The following is a 23063-nucleotide window of genomic DNA, read 5'->3' as shown; positions in this document are numbered from 1 at the left end:
AAAAATTAATATATATTTATTTTCTAGTGTATGAAATCTGGTTTGTATCAATTACAAGTTTATTATACATATTTTTCTCAAAATTTATACATAGTTTGATTAGATTTTATACAATTTATATGTACTTTATAATAATCAATTTTTATTTTTTTTTATTTCATATATAAAAATTATAAGAATCTATCGAATACATATTACATACGAAAATTATACATATATGCGAAGGTGTATGAACTTTGTACCTAAAAATTACCGATTATAATGAACTTTTTGACAAAAAGTTAAAGACCACCCCAATTTTGAATGAGAGAGAATTGAAATAAGGAAGCTGCGGAGAAAATCGCCTACTCTCTAAATTTTGAATGAATTCCAAACAGTGTAATATTAACAAGCGGTCCAAAAACTTACCGCCCTCCAATTTTTGTAATTTTAAATGGTTAATTTATAATTGGATCATTAATCAATAAGCCCAAATCAATTAAACAAGGTAGGGAATTCTTATTAGCTAAGGTAACCAACCAGAGGCAACCCTTACAGTCTTGCAATCTCGCATTGAACAAACGTATCTCACGAATTACAAAAGTATTCCTATAAGAAACCAAGTACAACAAGACCAGTTTGATGCTGCTCAAATATATGCAGCTGAAATCTATAGTTAAGTTACAACAATAAATAAGCTAATGCATAAAAGTTACAATGAACGATCAAATAAACTGATGTATAAAACCTATAAGATCTAATTAGAAATTACATAATGTTAGCGGCTTCCTCCGGTGTTCTGCTGGTTCTCTGCGCAAGTTGATATGAGTGAATATTTTACTCGCCTACCGACAAATTTTCCACATTGTCTTTATTACAGCAACAAACTCCGTTGAGGGGGAGGAGCAACCTGTTCAAGCCATAATCCGCGATCTCCAATAGAGTCTAGAATCCTTAAGAGACGGCTCAATTCACATTCAAAACAAGCTGTTGAAACTCTCCTTGTAAAACTGCAGAATTGTGTATTCAGCTAAAGTCACTTTCTCGTAGACAGTTCTGGGATAGCGGAAGCATGACACTTTATTATATACACCAAAGAACAAGCCACGGTGATCAAACAGAAATGGTTGCAGGATCCCTGTTAGTTGCAACACATCTGACCTAGCAGTTATGTCAATTCGAAGAACAGAACCTCCAACAGCTCCATTATTTTTACAATCCGGTCAACCGTTCTAGTTTATTAATGCAGCCTTGGGGTGACAATCCGTGGCCCTACGTTGCGCTCATGGACGCTTTTTTTTATGAGCCTAATTTGAATCTGATACCTGAAAACCAGGGCCAAAACTGGAACCTGATAATTGTAAACCAGGGTGAAATCTGGCACCACCATTACCAGGTCTTGCCAAGCAGCACCCACTGAGTGTTCATTGTTCCACAAGTGATAACTGAGGCTGGAGGTTGATCAACTGAAAGTTTCAAGCTTGCCTTTTAATGGTCCACATTACCAACTCTAGAAAATGTCTGGTGTCCTACCTCAACGACGCTTTGATCTCCTGCGTTTACCAAGAAGTTTCAGCATGTTATCGGTGACATCAGGAGGAGATTTATCGTCTTCGTCGTGATTCTTTTCAGATGTTTGAGTTAACCATGCCAGTGCCTCTATTGCAGCATCCTTTTCTGCAAGAGTTTTGTTTCTCTTCGGTTTACCAACAAATTGCATTCCCTTGAACTCTGCAAGTGCCCTAAACTCATTTGTTTTTAGATGCTTTGTTTTGTACTTGGGAGGGGAGTGACCTGCCCTCATAAGTAGGGTCTGCAGCAAGCTCTTTGGGTTTGTCCCATCCCTGGTAAATCTATCAGTGTCCTTAGAATCTTTAGGCTTCTTGTTTTCACGACCAAACACAAACCTGCCCTCACACTGATCCCCTGAAACCAGTTCCTGAACAGCAAGCATAAGGTATTTGCCTTCCTTGTGGATGTCTACCTCAGGATCTTGAAGCTGCATCATCCAAGAACCAGTGTAACTCTTTTTCTTTTTTGATAAATCATCCAAAAAACAGTGAATGAAAAAATAAATAGGAAATTATTTAAAATAAATTAACATCCAACGAAGGACAAAAAATAATTTAATATGATTAGATGTTTTCTCTTCAAAGTGAAAATTCAAAAACTCCAGGAGTGTTATAAAGAAAAACATGGGATTGTCATACTGAACCTCAAGGAATAAAATTTTCTACTTCCATACTAAGGATGATGGACAAGTTTGAGTGAAGTGTTACTAAAGCCTTAGTGGCAAGTGGCTTTTCAAAATTGCTAATTACTCCAGATGCATATGGAGAAAGACTGAGGAGCTGAAGTATGGTTGCTGAAGCAATTTTTTTTTATAACTGTGATGTCCTGGACAGCTTGCGCGCACGTCAACTAATGTGAGTAAGTATATAACTAACTAATAACAAACCTAAAACTTATATTTCCTTGACAAGAATTAGTATTACTGCAGTCTAAAATATAGAACATATTATTGTGCCAACCTCCATAAAGCAGCAGTTACAGTAAGAACTCGACAGAGCAATTTTAGATATTAGTTTGCAGTAGGCAAAGATGCACTCTCAATTGGTGAGATATAAACTTCCCATCGTGGTTATGTAGAACTAGTTTCTTTTGATAAAGATAATGCAGAGCTAGCCTCTATGAAACATTGAACAGTTAGTTAAAGATGAAACTTAATGTTACTTGAATACCATGCTTAAAGTAGTATAGTTCGCTTGGCCGCTTTCTGTCTAGCTGGCAGAAATAAAATTGTCCATAACTAGGAGTAGAATGCATTGAAAGAGGAAACACGATCCTGGAAAATTCACCTTCTTTTGCAAAAGCATTTCGAGCTCCTCTTTGAGCTTTATGTAGCAATCCGCCAGAGTAGGATCCATGAAGAACTCTATGTAACCACCCAACATCTTTAAATGCCCAGCCTGAAAGAAAAAAAAATCACAAGATTTAGGAACCTACAGCCTTTAACAGCTTCAAGGATATCAATCTGTAAGCATCTAGGCAGAGAAAAAGTTACCATATCTCCGCAGTCTAGAGCACTACCAAATAGGATCACAATCGAATCAGATACTCCAGTAGAATCCCGTATGAAGACTGTATTGACCTTGACTTTTTCACCGAACACCAGCCAAGGGTATGAAATCGTTTGATAACGAGCATTGACTGAATTCTGAAGACACAATTGAGATGTTCAAACATCTTCAGCAATATGACAAATTTCACAATTGAAATATACGTTTGTAAGTAACACAATAGTTCAACTGCTAAAGTGCAAGTCCACCCTCCTAACTGGAAAGGGGCTGTCCAAAGTAACTGGTTTGTGTAAATATCATGTTACGGCAATGAACTTGGGTAATTAAATGGCATCTTTACCGCTTAAAGCAATTGAAGGATTGACTACCAGTATCTCCTGAATTGCAGCTAATACAAACTCAAAACTAAGTTAAGACTCTCTTATTAATCCTCCAATGCTCCTTCATTCCTGGAACTATTCTATTTGTTTCATCAATTCCTAAACGGAAATTGTTCTACAACCTCTTAGACATGAAATGGCTTACCCTACTGATCATTATAATTGTCACATCTACAGTGTTCAGAAGAATGTTGTTAATTCAATAAGAGACTAACTAGTATAAAGATAACTGTAAGGACTTCTTGGCCTGGGGAACTCGCACCGACTTCCTGTTCTGGGGAACTTGTCCGCAAAGCAAGTACTGTTTGCAAGGTTCTGCTGCAAGGAGTGCAGTTCCCACCATCAAAAATTTAACAGAGAGAGAAAGACATTCCTTTGGTAGGTTTCTTCTGCAAAAGAAGGGGAAGATAGAGAACATGTTTTGTTTTCAACAGATTTGATCCCTTTCCAAGCCTTCCTCTTTGTCAATGATTGTGGGTCTCTGCTGTCTGTCAGCTTGATATAATATTTCAAGGTTGAAGAGGGGACTCTTCCATACCTGCTAACACCTAGGATGAGTAAGTAGGTCCTTGCTTTTAGCAGGAACGGTTCCAGCCGTTGTTGCCCCTCGCTAAAGTGAATTCACTTGCCTACGCGCCGTTTACCCGCAGTCATTCCGTAGTTGAAAAACGAAAGAAGAGCTGGAACTAACGTTTCTAGCAAGAATTTTGTTGTTACCAGAATCAAGGACAACTAACCTAATACCAATAGTTCCATATTGGGATGGGACACATGGTTTGTACTTCACATAATTGCATCAGGAAGTATAATGATATTTCCCATGACACCACATAGATTAAATGGCTCCAGCGAAAAAAGAAAGAGCAGAAACAAAACATTTTCACTAACTTCGTAATCTAAATAAATAACTTCCAAAAAAATGTCCGTTGAACTTACTGCATAAAGAAAGACTTGTCCATCATCCATAGTCTTGAAGGACATTGATGTTTCTCTGTGCTGCATATGCACATGATTTCTTATAAGTATATATATATACAGTTGGACTGAAATAAATTCACGAAAATAAATCAGAACTATAGAACCATTGCGTACCACCACTGATGCAATTCCAGGATACAAGCCAGAACATATGACTGCACGAACCAAAGACTGATTGTAACTTAATTTATTGTTAGTTGCAGTATCAGCATCAAGCAATCCAGCATCTTTCAAGATGAAGATAAATTGCTTTCTAAGAGAATGGATAGCTTGAAGAGTCTGGGCAGAGAGGAAATTCCTCCAGCAATATTCATAGGCAGAACCTTCCCTTTCAGCATCTTTCCATCCTTCATATGCACGGACAAGAGCCATATGGTCACTATAGTCCTTGGCTGAGAATCTGGACTTTGCTGTCCCCGCTAACTGCAAAATGGGAGTTGATCAATATTGGTGAACAAGATTTAGTATAACCAAAAAACATTATCTAGTGAAGTGTTATACTGTGCTGGCTGCTCGATCTAGAGTTGAAAATGAGAAGATAAATCAGATGGGAATAATGCCAACTTAGTATGTTCTTCAAATGTCCTGAACCCTGCATAAGGCCATCTAGCACAGCAGGAAATGAAGTTGACATGTCTTCCTAATTAGTTATGTCGTGTATACTGGAAGGTCTTTAAGAGATACACACACTGCCAAATTTTCTTTGTTCAGCACATGAATAGAGCAGATATCGAATTTCTTTCAACAAGACGTTTTGGTCCATAATCCAGTGTTATCTTAATGCGAGATTTGGATGTTGATAAAAAAATTACTTATTTATCAAAAGAACAGAAAACCAAAAAGGATTTTGATCGAACCTAGTCTCCTTTATTTTCCTCTATGAATAAGGGAGAGTAACCTGTTTAAAAAGAGTTCCCACCTTGATCAGGCATAAATACATGCATTTTCTATCAGTCTTCTTATTCCTTCTTCCTTTAAATATTTTGTGTTCATCTGGCCAAAGCCACATCAATGTCAAACTGCTGAATAAGAACTCCTTCAACCTAAAACTCTTTTAACTTCTCCAAAAATCCATTCCAAGTGGCAAAAGTTAAATTTATTTTTTTGAGAATAAAAAAAAAGTTAAATTATTTAACATTTTTCTTTCAAGAATCAAGATAACCTCCTCTTAAAACTGTGGGTTATTGACCTACGTCAATACGTAAACAGCAAAGTGGTATGTATAACTATGTATTGAGCAAACATGGAAAGAAGCAGGGATGAGCAATCTTGAAGTGGTGGAAAAATTAAGGACATGAAACAAAAATAAGAAAGAATGTATAACAAAGCGAAGGCAGAAATAATACCAACTAGTAGTAAATGAATTTAATGTGGGCAGGCTAGTGCAAATTGCTTTCTACTTACATCCTTTTTATCTTGAGGCAACAGAAATGGATCCCGTACACTAAGACCAGCCACTATAGTCAAAACAGGATCAAAGCAACGGAAAATAGCGCCCATAATGAGCATTTTTCCAAGCTTGGGATCCACTGGGAGGATTGCTAAGAATTTTCCTGTTGTGAAGAAATGACAAAGATATAACTTATGAACCTCAGAACAAAGGTCATAAACATAACTCGTCAAAAAAATCATTGAAGCAATAAACATTTTCATGAAGCAGAATATTTTTCTCCTCAAAAAACACATACCTAGATGTGTAAGATTCTCATTTTCATCTAATGCACCAATCATCTTCAGAAACTGAATAGCATTTTGCACCTGCAGTACATGGACATTGCAATTTCAATCATAGGTGGAAAATAAGACAGCGAACCTCTATTCTAAATGGCATGTGTATAGCATCATAAGAACTTGTAAGCCTATTAAGATGCAACGGTCACAAGACCAAGCCAAGAGAAAATCAAGTTCAAGTCCATATTTAACGTTCTGAAACATACAGGGTCACATGTTAAAATCAATCAACCTTCATGCCTGCTCATTTGCAGGACAAGGAACAATAAAAAAAATTATCAATAAACAAGAAAATTATGAAAGCAAATTCAGCAAGCCACATTTATATAACTTGTTGGATAATAGATGATAGAAAACATTTATAAGTCTAACAAAGTCTTCAATATTTATATGTGGATGAATAGATATGGCTACTCTATATAGTGATTTTGATGCCCAATCTTAGTCTAATTGCTCAATTATCGAGTTATTTTGATGTCATTCGGTATGTTTAATGGTAAAAATAGCGAGGAGGCTATCCATTTTTTGTCGCCACAATTGAAAAAACCAGCGTGTGCAATTATTGTTCTATGATTTCTTCAACCCTGAAGTGGGTTTCAACAAGTCATGTCATCACGGGTAAAATGGCAATGGTAACATCTGTTTCTAAAAAGAGAAAGATATCAATTTTATTTTTTGAATAGACTAAAAACAAGAGTGTGAAAGATAACATGGGACAGCAAGCATACATGTTTGGATAAAAGTGTTGAATCTTGAAAATAGCAGTTGATTAAGCACTTTTTCCTGTTAAAAATACTTAACTGCCCTTAAAGTTGTTAACACGAAAATAATAGCTGATTATGACAAGATATTTAGCTTCAAATTGATTCAAAAACAAATTAATTTGTCTCAATTCACTTTAAGTTCTAAATTGATAAGATAAGATTATTTTAATAAATACAAACTATTTGTTTAAATAGCATATAGTAAGTAATAATTTGACTAAACTTTGTGAGTAAAACAAACCTAAATAGTGCAAAATATTCAAATAAAAGGAAAAACAAGAGTGAAGAGGTAGAGATGGAAAGTTAACAGCACAGGAGGAGGACAAGAAACGAGAGTGGGGGCTGTTCAGTGTAGTGAAAGGTATTTTGGCGATTATCAACAATGTACCCAGGACAATTACATCCAAGATTTAAAACGTAAAAGTTGTCAATGTAGGGATAAGTGTGGTTTTAGAGAACTCCTAGCTTAGAAACCCCTAATTTCTCCAGAAGACAAATTGCTAAGTATTGAAATGGGGGAGGACAAAATGGAGTGAAATGGATTTGAGGATTCAGATCCTAAGATTCCTAACCCAACTAGTTTGGATTAATGCATAGTTATTATTGTTGTGACAAACATAAAAGTTATTATTGATCCAGAAAAGAGCATAAACAAACATAGAATAAGCATAAAGAAAGGAACCACTTACAGCCAATGCTTCTGGTGGCTGAAGAGCAGATGATAGGAATTCAGCAATACTTCCAACCTGTAAACTCTTTATTTGCAAGCAAAGAGAATTCAAAGGAGTTCTCAGGAGTTCAGGTAGTTGATATTCAGCAAAAGCATCATACACACATCGTGGATACAAGTGGTAGCACTCGCCTGGTTGGACACGGCCAGCCCTGCCCCTTCTCTGCAACGTGAGAGATATGACAGCTCCATAAGTAAACAAGGACAAGAACATCCAACATAACATCAAAATCTGACTCAAAGATAACACTGAGAAGAATTCACATTTTTATCATCAGATATTCAAAGAAATTGAACAGATGTTACTGCAAGGCAATGTACAACCTAGTTTTTGTCAAGTAATCAAATTACATAGCAGCTGAAGGCATGTGAAAAGGCATGTCTTACTTTTTCAACAATAACATTTGTGAACACAGAACAACGGGTCTCAGATAAGATGTGACTTTTAAACAGAGCCATAGTTTTACCAAGAAAAGGCATGATGGGCTCCCTCCCGTGTGCAAAAGGTTTATAAAACAAGTAGAAATCAAAATATAAAAAGATTACAAGGTTCAGCTAATCCTCAAACTCAGTCAACAGAAAATATTTGTTAACAGTATATCGAGCTACCAAGAAAATCATCCAAAGAAATCCAAAAACAAAAGTTATGTTTTTTTTTTGATTGGGTACTGTTATCATGTTTTTGAAGTACCATCCAAGCACAGAACTTTTTCATGTTAATTATGAGGGGGGAAATGTCCATTCTCTCTATGGTGATAGAGTTAAAGAAGGCTCGAGAATTTAGTGTGAAAAGATAGTAAAAGGTAAAAAATGAATTGCATAACGGAAGTTTAGGCTTGAATAAAGAAGATGCTTTTCATTCAAGCAACTTACCTGTCGAGCAGAAGCTTGTGAAATCCATGAGGGTAATAAGCATGGGGTATTATTTAGCGCATCATAAGTCGTCTCCTTGGCTTTTCCACAGTCCACTACAAAGACTACATCATTTATAGTAATACTTGCCTCGGCCATATTTGTTGCAAGTACTATTTTACGTACATTCTGAGGTGGCTTCTCAAATATGAGTTTCTGCAGATTACAATTTAAGTTCGTCAAAACATCATACGGCCAAAGAAAGGAAAGTACACTTCTAGTAATAAGTAATAACACATTTGAACTGCTAGTAAAACATAGATATTCCATTGCAATTAGTAGCACAATTTCCAACCAAAACAAGGAGGATGAAGTGCAACTTTCTTTTTTTAACCATGATAAGCATGTACAGTGAACTGGGACAGACAAATTTCTTAGTATCCTAGTGGTGTAAGGCGGCAGACATATTCCAGAACAACACCCTTATATTTCTTTAAACAGAGATCCTCTCTCTGTGTACCCAAAGCGCAAAATAGAGGTGGCTCCTTTTCTTTTTGGAGGGGGGTTCTGGAGATCGTTGAAACCCTTACTGGCTTTTTCACGGAAACTTGAAATTTTGATAGTAGAGACCTACAAGAGGAAAGATCAAGATACCTACAATACAGAAAACTCTCACTTTTGATTTAACAAGTCTACTGAATGGAGTGGGCCAAACTTAAAAATTTTAGGTGGGTAATCGCCCTGTCAATATATGCCTCCAATTGTGAGAGATGAAACTGAAGGCTGTAGCATGAATCAAAGAATTTTTTTTTTTTTTCAATAGATCACTCAGTAATTCAGTTTGCCAACAGAATATTCATGAAACCAAAATCATGACCAAAAAAAAGAAAGTTAACAACACATTGGCCCCATGTTAAACATCCATCTTTGACTCGGCAAAATTATCATGAGCGTTGTAAAGAAAGCCCATGTTTAAGCATATCGATGTAAAGAAAGAACTTAGAGCTACAGTATCAAGAAAGTGAACCATAACTTTTGCTCGAAAAAATTATGAAAACTGTTAATGCGTATCATTTAACATAGGGAACACGTGGAGGCCAGGACTTTCTATTTGAGTTTTTGGGAAAGAGAGAAGAGAAAATAGTTGACAAACAAGTGAAAGAAGTGAATCTTAGGTAACTTATAGAACAGATCCTGGTACAATAATTACAAGCACCAATATTAAGAAAATGAAGGAGATATGTTGTATACATTCAAAGAAAAGGGGAAACAACTGCAAACTACAAAACATGAAGAGGCATCGAAGTTAGGAGAGATAAGCAGTATTACCTGCTCAGCGGTAGCCATAGAACCATGACAAGTGAGCACCAACACTCTATTTGGGTCACCCAAGAGGGGATGAGCTTTAAGTTGATCTCTTAAACAACTAATATCTTCCCAACCAGTCATGAATACTAACACCGCACCTGGACGTTCTTTCCGACATATATGGCACAAGACTGCCTCAATAAGATTGAATCCAATACAATCAGGAGCCCAGCATGCTAGTGAATCACGTGCCCTTGCACTATAATTCTCATAGTTTGATTTGTTTACAGCATCCTGTCATATAGTACATCGTTCATACAAGATTAGTACCGTATCTTTTCTTGCAACACCAGCAATCTGACAACTTCTTTCTACAGCATCTAACCAACAAGAGCGAAACCATTTAGAGAAAGAACCCGATAGGAAGAAAATTTGAGAAAATACCAACATTGAGTAGTTCTCTCTCTTGGGAGACGCCTAACACTCAGTAATTCATTCTCTCACCAGAACCAACTCCGACAAACCCTTTTTCCAGTGAAAGTTTATGCATTTCTTGACGGTTTAAGGAGAAACGTACTTTCTTTCTTTGTCACATAGAGTAATAAATTACATTAAAAGAGGGCAAAAACACACCGCTACACAAGAAGTATACCTAAAAAATAGAAAATCTTACAAACAGAAAACCTTTCTTCTTTCAGGGGATAAATCTTTTGAAATACTCCCTCCGGATCAAAAAGAGTATCCACTTAGCCCTTTTTTCTCGAGTCAAAAAGAGTGTCCACTCATCAAATCAAGAAAGAATTAACCTTATTTTTCCAAATTTGCCCCTATTAAGTGCTATGTGATCAAATTCCAATACATATTTAATTAAGGGCAGTTTAGTCAAATTATCTCTATTTATCTAGGAGTTAGTATTTTCTTAAGGGGGGTGCAAATGGCTAAGTGGACGCTCTTTTGATCTGGAGGGAGTAATAAATATCTGAGAGGACAATACCAAATACTTTATGCAGATAGAAGGGTGAGTCTTTTTTTTTTTTTTTTTTGATAAGTAGATAGACCGATAAGTCTTTTTTTGATAGGTGACGTAAAACAAAGGTATGCTCAAGTGGCACGTAATTACACAAAAAGGATACTCACTCCTTTAAAAATCAAGATCCTATGCAGGAATATTAAGTTGCTTAGATCTCAAACATATTTCGTTTTTCGGATCTCCCATAGCTTGAACCCCATCTTTCCTTACCTAACCCTATCACTAAAGACGACAACACATAACTAGCATATAAGAAAGTACATCATTACATGTACAGAACACAACTGCAAACAGAATAACAACCTCAACGAGTGCAGTTATCTGATTTTTCTTTTTGCGGGGTGCTAACTGTTTTTGTGTTTTCCACATCTTCTCCTGGCCATAATCATCAACTTGGTTGAATGAAGTCAACTTATATCCCGTAATTTCCAGCACATCTTCCAGAAAGTTTGCTCTTACAGGATATGTGAAGCCCTATATCATACAAAATGCAATTAGTCAAAAAGTTAACATAATGTGTCAAATAATCCAGCGAAGTTAAACAGCCTAAACCCTGGTTTAACGAAAAAATACAGTAAGATTAAAAATTGTTCTGGAATGAAAATTGAAAAGTCAACATATTCAAGTAAAGCTAGAATTATATAAATATTTTCAGTTAATACTGTGAATGACCACATAATAGGCCATCTTGCATGTATGCATGCACCTGTCAGAAGGCAGAAAATTGGAAAGCTCATTCTTTTCAAAGCTGCATAGAGAAATCCATGAATCGAGTATATAGGGGAATCATGGAGTACTGATCAGAGTAAAAAAGGACTGCTATCATCTAAACTAGTACACAAATACCAACATGTATAAATCTCTAAATGACTGGTGATCCAAGTTGTAGCTTACTGGTATGTGAATCATAGGTGCCCCTCCAAAGTAACTGGAAAATAATTCAGCATTAAGAGTAGCACTCATCAAAATCAATCTCAAATCTGGGCGTCGTGGAAGAAGATCCTTCAACACAATCAACAGGAAATCTGTTAAAGAATGAGAATTAGCAATGCACTGGAAATGCTGCCATAAGAAAACCAAAACCAGAGACTGAAGTTTACTAATCCAGGTACCTTCATTCATGCCTCGCTCATGAATCTCATCAACGAAAACATGGGTTATACCGTCAAGATTGCGATCACTGAGAAGACGACGAAGCAAAATACCACTCGTGCAAAATAGCAAATGTGTATTTTTTCCTTTCACCCCTTCTAATCGTACTTTATAACCCACCTACCAAAAATACTCTGTGAAGAACAGCAACTAAAATAAAGAAGCTTCCAAAATTAATCGTAACAAACATCATTTCAACTTTTGTGACTGTCTCATGCAGTGAAAGCTTAACCAAAAGCCCGCAAACATTAAGAGAAAGTCAGAGCACAGAGGAATAGTAGCATACTGAGTCACCAAGAGGTTCTCCCCTTTCTGTAGCCACTCTTTCTGCAACAGCCAAAGCAGATATTCTTCGAGGCTGCGTACAAATTATGCTACAAAATGCTCCACGACCAGATTCTATTTCTGACTCTAGAATGTACTGTGGCAGTTGAGTGGTCTTACCACATCCTGTCTCGCCAGAAATTACTACCACCTGTTGTAATAATTAAAAGAGACTGAGTTGACATAAAACAAGCTAACAATTACAATCAATTCTCAGTTCCTTGCAGTTTCTACTCTGCAATGCACGAACTTCAAGAATCACTACACGCATAATAGTTATAAAAAAAGTGTTCTCTTCTCTGTTTATCCCAATGCTACAATAGGTTTATGCACTACGAATATGTCCTAGTCTGTTCCCTGGACATCCTCCATATACTAGAGAATTCAAAACCAGTTAAATGTGATCATTTAAATGTTATCAGTGTATAAGCACAATCACAAAATTATTAAGGGTCTTGAGTCTCTTGACTGTGCAACTAGGAGAGCAAAAGCTTAGATGCATTTTAAAAGAAGCTCATTCGTTCAAGAAGACCAAAAATGACTATAAATTTGCAAGAGAACCTTCCAAAGCAATTTAACTTCAAGAATAAAGAAGGGCATTGGCTCGGGCCACACATCTGACATATGCAATCACCATACATGCTTTGATTGCACAGAGAAATAATCATAAGTTCATTGGAGTAAGACCTGATTACGTGCAATTGCTTGGAGCAACCTTTCCTTTTCCTTAAATGCAGGAAGAGATTTCCGGAATTCTAGCATTCTGTTGCCATCAGGAGATTCCTGCGGAAAATAAAATCCAGCGATGATTACACATGGAACATGCATCCAACAAAAGTTTGTTGATGCTGATATTGAAGAAGGGGAAAAAAAGAAAAACGGATGAAACATGGAGTTAACACACAGAGATAGTTTCACAAACAACAGATTGTGATTAGATAAAAAGCTTCCATTGCAAAAAAAATCCTCTACATTCACCTTAGGACAATATAATGCTAACTATTGCACGCCATGTGGAGATTTGTTTAAACCATTCTGAGCAAAAATACTTTTTATAGAAGGCAAAGTAATTTTAAAATATTAGAACAGCGAAAAGGATGTGCTGTTGGGACTGTACAATGTAGCAAAAGAACAAACAACAAAAGTGTGCCCCGTGTAATCTTGTAGGGATTCTAATGCTTGTAGAACTATTACAAGCTTCATTTACGTGTTCCATCCTACATCATAAGCAAAACAAAAATATACACTTAGACTTTTATCTTGTAGATGGAGCTCGCAGAATCTTCAAAACATCTCCTATTTCTTTCCGTCCTGACAGCCCACCCAGTGGCGGAGCCAGGAATTCAAGGGGATTCAAATAAAAAAAATAAAAAAAAGTTGTCATGCCAAGGGGATTCAAAAACTTATATATAGCAAAAAAAATCATTTTTGCTTTATCTACATAGTATAATTTTTCAACGAAGGGGGTTCAATTGACCCCTCTTGCACCCCTCTGGCTCCGCCCCTGCCCACCAAATACAAGGTAATTGTATTCCACCACAGTAACTTTATCTTCCCTAGGCCTTTTCTGTGCCAGCACCTCAGCAAATCACTTGTTGATCTTGGCATGACCCGTTGCATCCAATCAAGGAACTCGTTGATCTTGGCATTACCCGTTGCATCCAATCATACTAATAAAAGTTGTCACAATTGCATAGTAACCTGACAGTACAAAAACAAATCGCAGATGCTCTCTGAATGTCTCCCACATAAAAAGCACTTGCTACATAGGTCAAAACCTCTTTACCTGAGATTCTCATGAGTGAGATAAGCTTCTTTACACACAATCCATGTAAAGCATGCTACCCTACAAGCTTCTTCACACACAATCCATGTAAATCATGCTACCCCAAATGGAGCTTCGGATCTCCAGATCTGTTTCCACGGCCAAGGACTTGGTAAATTCTTCTCTTATGTTAAAATTTGTAGCATGATCTCACTGTGAACAAACCCTTGTTGCTAGGGATCCATGATATGTTGTCTTCTGCATTGGTTAGCTGTTGTTATGTGTTTAAAAGACTAAAAAATCAGCAACCCTGTTCACCTCCCAATCATTGAAATTTCTTCTGAAGTTGATATACCACACCCCATTTACTCTATTCTCAGCCAATGTAGATGCAGCATCTGAAGCCAAGTTGAATGAATCTGGAACCTGAACTTTCAAAGGCCTGTCTCCTATCCAATTATCCATCCAGAAAGAAACTTTTCTCTGTTGCGCACCTTGACCCTAGTATTAACCTTAAAGAGAGGCCACAGAGCTCTAGTATCCTTCCACACTGACACACCATAGGATACTCTAACTTCTAGTACACCATTGCCCATCAGTACCATACTTGTTCCTGATAACACCAACCCAGAGCGTTTCAACCTCAATATTAAATCTCCATAATCACTTCATCAACAGGCTTTAATTTTGTTGTTTGAGATTTTTAATCCCCAATCCTCCGTCTTATTGTCTTTAATTACAACAGGTCAGCGATCTCTAGAGTATTACGGGTTTTATGAACTCTGAAACCATTTATCTAGTCATTGCTCCGTGCTACAGACAACGTACAACTCAAGCACTCCATCACTAGTATAAACAGGAAAGGAGAAATAGGGTCTCCTTGTCGTGGACCCAAAGACGCCCTCTGGTGTCTCATTAACAAGGAGAGAATTATTAACTGTGCTTAGGCAAAAGAGTATCCAACTGACCCATTTCCTACCAAATCCCATATTCTTCAGCATGTTGATTAAGAACTTCCAACTAACAAGATCATACGCTCTCTTTATGTCAAGATTACATACTCTTCTAATCTTTGTTCGTTAGGTGTTTCCAAGAGGTCGCTAGTGGAGCCAACATCCTTATCTTTAAATTTAAGGTCGGGAACATAGAGTGAGACATGCATCTGAAACGAGTAATGTTTTTCACATAATATAAAGAAAATATAATTTTTTTTAAAAACACGGAGAGATACCTGCCAACCCCTCTGCATATTGCGCATGCGTAAGCTCCGCCTCTGAAGAACCTTCTCCATGACAGAGCCATCTAAGAATGAATCTGGATTTTCATCCATCTTCGCATCTATAACTATATCAGAGGACTTAGTACCATCTAAAATGCTGTCAGCTTTTCCACTGCTGAGTTGTGTTCTATCAATATGCTCTTGAAGCAAGCCTTCTACTCTCCTCTGCAAACTTAGTGGAATTACTACCTGCGTCAATGTAATCAAAAAATCAACGTCTGCTTTCTAAAATCAAGAGCAAATCAAGAATGATGAACAGAAAAGAAATCTTGCAAGGACACATTCCGATAACTACATCTCAATGCCATTTCTACGTTGTTTTATCTTTAATTGACTCTTTTGATCCACATAAAATTAAAACCAAAACCAAATGTCAACTTAAAAGTATATTTCTCAAACTGTACTCTTATGCACACACACACATATATTCAAATCCCCATCAACATGCAATAACAGAAGGAACTAATTGTATGGTTTAGGAGACAACTCTTACCTCTCTTTGAGGCCGCTTATCATCAAGATCAGGTCTGTAATTTGGAAGAGGAACCTTGCTCACAACTACAACTTTCCCATAAATTTCACTGCAAGATGCAAAAAGAAGCGAGTAAATATAGCTCGAAGAGATAACAAACAACGTGAGTAGAAATCACCAAAACAACACTCTTCCCTACCTATGGAGACCCATCCTTTTAGCAAGGTTAGATATCTGCTCATAGTCTCTTCTATCCCGTTTATCTCTGGATACAATTTCTTGATCTTTTTCATTGCGCAACAGCAGGCTAAGTTTCCATTTCCACTCATCTACATTGGCCACTGATGACGAAGCCTGTCATTGAACTCTCAAAGTCCCTAAATAAGCTCTAACTGATAAATCTTCATACCAGAAATATGCATGTAAATTTATTAAAGAAGATAAACCGAAATGCACACATGATAAAGATCAAATAGATCAACATTCTTCTTCCCTTACAATTTCTTCGCCATTTTCATTTGAAAGCTACAACAACCAAAAACCAATGGTCGTTGACATACTGACAACATCACCTACCACCAATTCCTTCAACAGCCACAAAAGTTCCTTAATCGAAGTGTATATACGCATTTCAAGTCAACTCACCCCTACTCTTTTCCATGTATCTTTTGTAACATTAAATAGGGCCATAGGCAGATACGCATACCAATTCGCAATTGTCATGCATATTATTTTTAGCAGAACATAAAATAAAAGGATATACTATCTCCGTTTCAAGTAAAAAAAAAAAAATACCCGGAGAATAAACTTCAAATGCAACTTCCACTCCGGGAGAAATTAAATGGGTCATTTAGTGATTGTATTGGCAAAATAATCCCAGCATAAAATTTCGCGTAAAATAATGCAATGTTTGATTGGCCGCAAAAGAAAAAAATAGGATAACTAAAGCAAAGTTTGGTTGGTGGTATTAAATAACGCATGATTGAATTGAATAATGATGGCAGAGTCAGGACTCAAGTTGGTGAACCTGCTTTTGGAGGAATTCTTAGAGATAATCAAGTAAAGTGGATGTTAGGATATTCAAGTAAGATCAAGCCTAGCTCAAGCCTCACTACAGAAGCATGGAATCAAAATTGTAAGTATTTGTTAGAAGCAAATAAGACCACAATCAATTTATTTGGAAGGAGGTAAACCAATGTGCAGACTTTCTAACTAATGAAGGCGATTTGATAATCTAGGAAAATGTGCTAAAGAAAATGGTGTTTCTTCTCCCGGCAAATTTAAGAATGGAGGTATGCCATTTAATTTAAGAAACACCTCAACGTATGTCATTTAATTTTCAAAAAATAAGTCAAAATGAAAATCAAATTCAAACAAATACAATAAGATACCCAAACATAGCCGATAATCATAATTTAAACGAAATAGTAAAGTATCACTATTTAGAAGCACGAAAAGATAACAACTTTATATGTTTAAAGTTCCCTATAATCTTATCAAAAAACTTCTAACATTCATCCAAATGATTCTCGTAGACATAGAACTTAACATTAAAGAATAATGTTTTATTTTTAGGGTACATAGATAGAAACCTTAACTTGGCCTCAACTAGCAACTAAACACTCCACCTTTGAGAATGCACATCTAGACACCTCAACTCGCCTCCACTGTGTCAATTGAACACTCCAACTTACAAAATGATCATCTAAACACCTCCAATATTTATGTGCCACATCAGCGTCAGGTGTCCACGAGACACAGTGGAGACGAGTTGAAGTGTCTAGATGTGCATTCTCAAAGTGAGAGTGTTTAGTTGCCAGTTGAAGCCAAGTTTTTTTTTTTTTTTTAAATAACCGAAGTGTCCAGGCCAGCTTGCGCGCACCTCGACTAATTCCACGAGATACCTGCCACCTCCCACTAGCAACAGGTACGAGGTAACTCTATCCACCGATGCTAAAATAGATGGGGAATAAACCACCTAGTGCTTTTGTCTCTGCTAGAAATTGAACCTGAGAGTTCATAGTGCTCAACCCACTTCATTGACCACTAGGCCACACCCTTGAGTATGGTTGAGGCCACTTTAAGGTTTCTATCTATGTATTATGCCTTTTATAGGTATGAAGCAGAATATTTAAGGGAAAATTTCAGAAATATACAAGTTGGTCACTTACATTGCAAAAAATAGCCCAAAACTTACATTACAAAAAATAGCCCAAAATATACAAACATATACAGACATTTATACCAACATATACAAACATATACAAAGGCACAGATAAAAGTTGGGGTCAAATTTTTGTAAGAATTAAAACAATGGATCAATTTTGATAGCATTGTTGGCCCAATTAACATACAGTGTAATTTTCTCTATATTGAATCATACAGTACCAGTTTCTCAAAAAAAGCAGCATATTTTATCATTCAAGAAAGAACAAAAAAAAAAAAATTACCGGATGATTTTCGTAGTCACATTCATACTCATCATCTGAAAATTGCTCTAAAGCAGCATTAACAGGATATCTACAAAACCCACGCAACTGTCCAAACAAACGAAAACTCGATTTTTCGAAGAAATTAACCTTATTTACATCACTGTTAATCAAAATTCGGTGGTTGTAGTAATTCGCCAATGTGTTGCGGTTTGATTGGGAAGAGAATAATAGAGAAGAACTTCTTTTAGTGCATGCTAATAGAAACCCTAATCTTGAATGCATTCTAAGTGTTTGATGAAATGACACTAGTGAAGAGTAAAGGCAGAACTACATCATTAGCTACTCTTAATACTAGCTTTTAGGAAATTTATTGAGTATGAATGGCCAATTTTAGGATCTCACAAGGCGAAGCAAAAGTTCATCAATTTTAGGAATTTAGGGGTCGGGTGGTACGATGGATAAGCAAAAATAGTTCTCAGATCAAATTTTAGTATGGCTTTATCTCATATTTGGTTGAGATGAAATTGTGGGATAACTAACCTGGATAAGTTATTTAGGAATTATAGTGTTTTTTTATCCAATATAGAGAGTGGGATAATAATGTCGAATATAGCCCAATTTTGGATAACATTAACCAAACGAGCTCTTAGGCCTCATCTGTTTTCATTAAAATTAAAACGTCTTGCATAACATCTGAATGTATGTGATGTATTTATTTAAACATAATAAATATACAATCCAGATAAAACAATAACTATATATTAGAAAATAAATACAAATTTGATAAAATAAAATTATTATTTAATACAACAACAACAACCCAGTGAAATCCCAATATCGTGGGGTAAAGTAGAGAGGGTAAGTGTCTGTACTTCCCTACCAAGGTAGGACGCTGTTTCAAGAAAGACCCGATCGCTCATAAACGTAAAAGAAGTAAGATAAGGTTAAGAGATTCGGAAAGAGATTCAAAAGCGATATGGAAGAAATAATGCAAGCGACACGGATAACACGGGATAATCACAACACGGGAAATAACGATAATAGCGAGAAATCGGAGCGAGAGAACACGGGATAATCAAGCATAGGAAATAACGGATAATAACGAAACGGAGCAAAAAATTATATTGCAATAATCGACTACTAATAAGAACGGATAGCGAGACTATCACTAGCCTTCTACCTTAATTTGGGTCCTCCAAACCCTCCTATCTAAGGTCGTGTCCCTCGGTAAAGTCGCGTTGCGCCATGTCGTGTCTAATTACCTCTCCCCCGTCTCTTCGGCCTACCCCTACCTCGTCAGAAACCATCCGCCAACCTCTCTCACACCTTCCGCACCGGGCATACTCGTCCTCCCTTCATACGCCCAAACCCTCACCGACTGCTCGCGTCTGTCTTCCACCGAGGCCACCCCACCTTATCCCGAATATCCTCATTCCTAATCCCTGTCGGCTCACCGGCGTGGCCAACATCCATCTCTCAACATTCTCTTCCCGGCAACTTTCATCTTTTCGAACGTGAGAGATCTTAAGCGGCAATGATCTCCGCCCCATACAAGCGCCTAACCACCGCCTTTGTAGAACTTGCCCTTAAGTTTTGGTGGCACCTTCTTGTCACATAGCACTCGGGAAGACCTTTTTCTCCACCCCCCATACGGGTTACATCTGTCAATCTCCCTTGCCTTGATAAAACCCCCGGGCACTTTTCCCCGGGTCCCGGGAACCTTCTTCAGTCGCCTGGGGGCCCCAATCCCCTCCGTTTCCCCCTTTTTTTTCCGCCCAAAACCCTTTTAAATCGGTGTCTCCCTCCGGGCCCTTTAAATTTTTGGTTCCTAAACGGGGCTATGTGTGCGGCATACCCGGGGGACCTCCCGAATTTCCGTGCATCCTCAACCCAAAGGTAAACACTAAGAGTTGATCTGGCGCCCTCTTTAAAGGGTCTGGGTCTCCTCTTTTCCTCCCGGTTTTTTGGGTCCCATGTCCCGTACCTTTTAAGACCCGCACCCAACCCCCAGCTTTCCTGGCGTTGGGAAATTTGCTGCACCTTTAATGGGTGAACCCTGTGTAAGTCCTTTCTTCCCCCATCCTTTCCCATCCCTCGAAGATGGAGGCCGAGTTGAACGTCCCGTGAATACGGCTTGGGTTTTAAATAGACAGTAACACTCTCCTCACCCTCATCTCCACCACCCTCTCCCACACTTTCATAGTATGGCTTAGCAACCGATACCTCTATAGTTGTTGCAACTGCGGATATCTCCGCTTATTAACATATAGAGGGATCATTACACCTCGCCTCCATTCTTCGGGCATCGTGCGTCTTAAAGATGACATTAAACAACCTAGTCGACCCAAAGCTGTCGTCGGCCCGCGCTCTTCAAAATTCCCGGAATCTCGTCGGTCCGCCTTTTTCCGCGCATCTACGAACACCCAGCTTAACCTCGTCAACCTTAATACTGCTGCGTAATAGCCAAAATCGCGACGCGCTACCTTTATGTTCTAAATCACCCAACAACACAATGTCTCTCCCTTCTTCGTTCAAGAGTTTGGAGAAGTATGACCCTTATCGTCTCGTCTAATGAGAGTCTCCCTTAACAATACTTTGCCATGCTCGTCCTTGATGCGTTTTACTTGATCCACGTCACGTGCCTTTCTCTCCTCTCGCCTTGCTAGCTTTGAACAATTACGGTCCCCTCCTTTCTCTTCTAGTTCAGCATACATACGTTCAAAAGCTGCTGTTTTTGCCGTCGAATTATTTAATAAAAAATGAAATATTTATGTTCGCAAGTAATGATGGAGATGCTTTGTAGTGATGATGGGTGGTGGGTGGGGTGGGGAGAGGGGGTTGGGTGGGTGGTGGGAGTGGGGGTGGGGTGGAGCCTGTGGTAAAAATTAAAAATTATTCTTACAAAATACCTCTTACTCATTTTAAGATTTTGTCCAAGATCCTATTTAGACCTAATAAGTTCTTAGATTTTAATGTAAATAAATACACTTAATGGCCTATGGTCTGAACCATTCAGATTCAAACATCGTTAAGTGCAAACAAATGAGGGCGTTTGGCCATAAATTGCAAATTCTCATTTTTTATTTGATTTGGCATTTATGGAGTTGGTCGAAGTGGAATATGAAGTTGGTTTATGTTATACTTTTTGAAAAGAATATTTGTGGAATAATGTTTACGTTTAAATGTGTATTTTAAATTTGAAATACAACTTTAAAATTAAAAAGTGAGTTAGAAAACAGGTTATAAGTTGTTTTCCAAATTTGAAATACAACTTCATATTGATTTGACATTTTTCGTAGCTAAAACCTAGTTTTCAAATAAAGTGAATAATTATTCCGAAAATAAATAAATATTTTTTATGGCCAAACGGGTTCCCGTAAGTTATCACTACTTTACGAGTTTCATATCTAAATTATTGGGTATTGTTGTTATTCTCGAACTATAACTCCCTTTAGATTAAAATAAACGGGTGAATATGTAGCAAATTATTTGGCATAACTTGTTGAGAGGCGTGTGAAATTTGAAGGAAAAAAAAAAGTCCTGGAAATGGAGAGTTGTGCGAACACTCAATAATTTATGTATCAAGCTACTTAAATAATAGACGAATTTAGGGTTTTTAAAACATATTCACTCAAATTTTCTCGACATGTATTACCACTTATAAATTCTTTGGAGGTACTAGTAATGTCATATTCCTTGAGTAAGAAGAAGGGAAGAGTATATTGTTTTATATATTGAGATATTATGGGATGTTGATGTATATTTTGGGTTGGTTGATTAAAGGAGTACTAAAAGGCTTACGTGACTAGAAATAATGAAGGAAGGTGCAGCCCGTCTTATTTTAGAATCGAATTATCGTCGATATAAGTGATATACTAGAACCATCTAAGAGTATTTATACATTCCTTTGCTATAGGATTGGCGTACTAGTTGTACTTAGCTCGATTGTTGGGATTGCTTGAACGACCGAGGTATCGTGAAGTTGTCCCTTTCTTTCTTATGGCAGCATATCATATTGATACGATGTTATACTAATGATATCCATAATGACTACTCTTAGAAATGTTAGATGCTTGTGTTCTTTGATCCTCTTATAAGTATTAATGATTTTTGTCTCATGATTATCGATCTTGTCTGTTGTTATCTTGTTTATATGGTTGTACGTGTATGCTGTTATTGATCCTTCATGCGAGATATATCGACGATGGTAGTTACATAATGGTAATCGGAGGTATACAGATTTTATGTCACTCCGATGAAGTTGTAACACTTTTCGAGCTCTCATGTACGTTTATATATACGTATCTTTTTTTGACCGCGTGGCTTTTAAAAAGAAGGTACGAAATTGTGGGTACCAATTTAATTTAGGAGTAAAATTTTTGGTAAAGTTTTTGCCAGTGACCGGGGGGTCGCCCGGGGTTTGGCCGGGAAATGGGCCTTTCGAAAAAACAAGGGAAAGGGCCCCGCACAAATAACCCCGCGGCCCCCCTTTGGGCCCCCCCCTTGGGGGGAAAATTTCTGCCAAAGGGGGTCTTTTATACAACCCCTAAGGGGGTTATTTATAATTGTATGAAAATGTTTTCTTTAAAAGGGAAAAAAACCCCGTCTCCCCCCCCCGGGGGGGCCCCGACGTACGTTATACATACTTTGGGGTTTTTGTCCCCCAAAATGGTATCTATTAGTTAGTTATCGTTACCCGTGTGTAATGTGATGTATGTTCCCTTTAGCTTCCCTAGGGTTTGGGTTCCCGGGGGCCCCCCCCGGCCCCCCCTTTTGGGGTGACATTATTAAGGTTAATTTGAGGGGA

The 23063-nt window shown here is 37.4% G+C and overlaps 1 protein-coding gene across 2 annotated transcripts; it reads right to left on the bottom strand.

Annotated features, from left to right (window-relative positions):
* Positions 1 to 535: 535 nt before the first annotated feature.
* Positions 536 to 18621, bottom strand: LOC132032783 (DExH-box ATP-dependent RNA helicase DExH3). 2 transcript variants are annotated; one of them, XM_059422493.1, is made up of 19 exons: positions 18275 to 18621; positions 16024 to 16178; positions 15846 to 15933; positions 15305 to 15541; positions 12996 to 13091; positions 12271 to 12459; positions 11945 to 12104; positions 11727 to 11857; positions 11136 to 11306; positions 9824 to 10096; positions 8516 to 8710; positions 7602 to 7805; positions 6106 to 6175; positions 5822 to 5970; positions 4532 to 4840; positions 4376 to 4435; positions 3044 to 3196; positions 2838 to 2948; positions 536 to 1978 (listed from the first exon to the last, which is right to left on the bottom strand). In XM_059422493.1, exons 1-19 carry the CDS (start codon positions 18536 to 18538, stop codon positions 1514 to 1516), a joined length of 3480 nt encoding a protein of 1159 aa, XP_059278476.1. In that variant the 5' UTR covers positions 18539 to 18621; the 3' UTR covers positions 536 to 1513. The 2 variants fall into 2 exon arrangements, with proteins under 2 accessions (XP_059278476.1, XP_059278477.1); XM_059422494.1 differs by having other exon boundaries at positions 16024 to 16201; positions 18275 to 18410.
* Between the last annotated feature and the right edge of the window lie 4442 nt (positions 18622 to 23063).

This window comes from Lycium ferocissimum, chromosome 10, assembly GCF_029784015.1.
Source record: "Lycium ferocissimum isolate CSIRO_LF1 chromosome 10, AGI_CSIRO_Lferr_CH_V1, whole genome shotgun sequence".
Taxonomy (NCBI): domain Eukaryota; kingdom Viridiplantae; phylum Streptophyta; class Magnoliopsida; order Solanales; family Solanaceae; genus Lycium; species Lycium ferocissimum.
The sequence above is the reverse complement of the archived record's forward strand: the minus strand, read 5'-3'. Positions and strand labels throughout refer to the sequence as shown.

Coding starts and splice junctions, on each gene's coding strand:
- LOC132032783 (XM_059422493.1), bottom strand. CDS start 18,538: ATGCATTCAAGATTAGGGTTTCTATTAGCATGCACTAAAAGAAGTTCT. Junction 11,307..11,726: donor CACCTATGATTCACATACCA/GTAAGCTACAAC, acceptor TGTATGATATAG/GGCTTCACATATCCTGTAAG. Junction 4,436..4,531: donor CTGGAATTGCATCAGTGGTG/GTACGCAATGGT, acceptor GTGCATATGCAG/CACAGAGAAACATCAATGTC.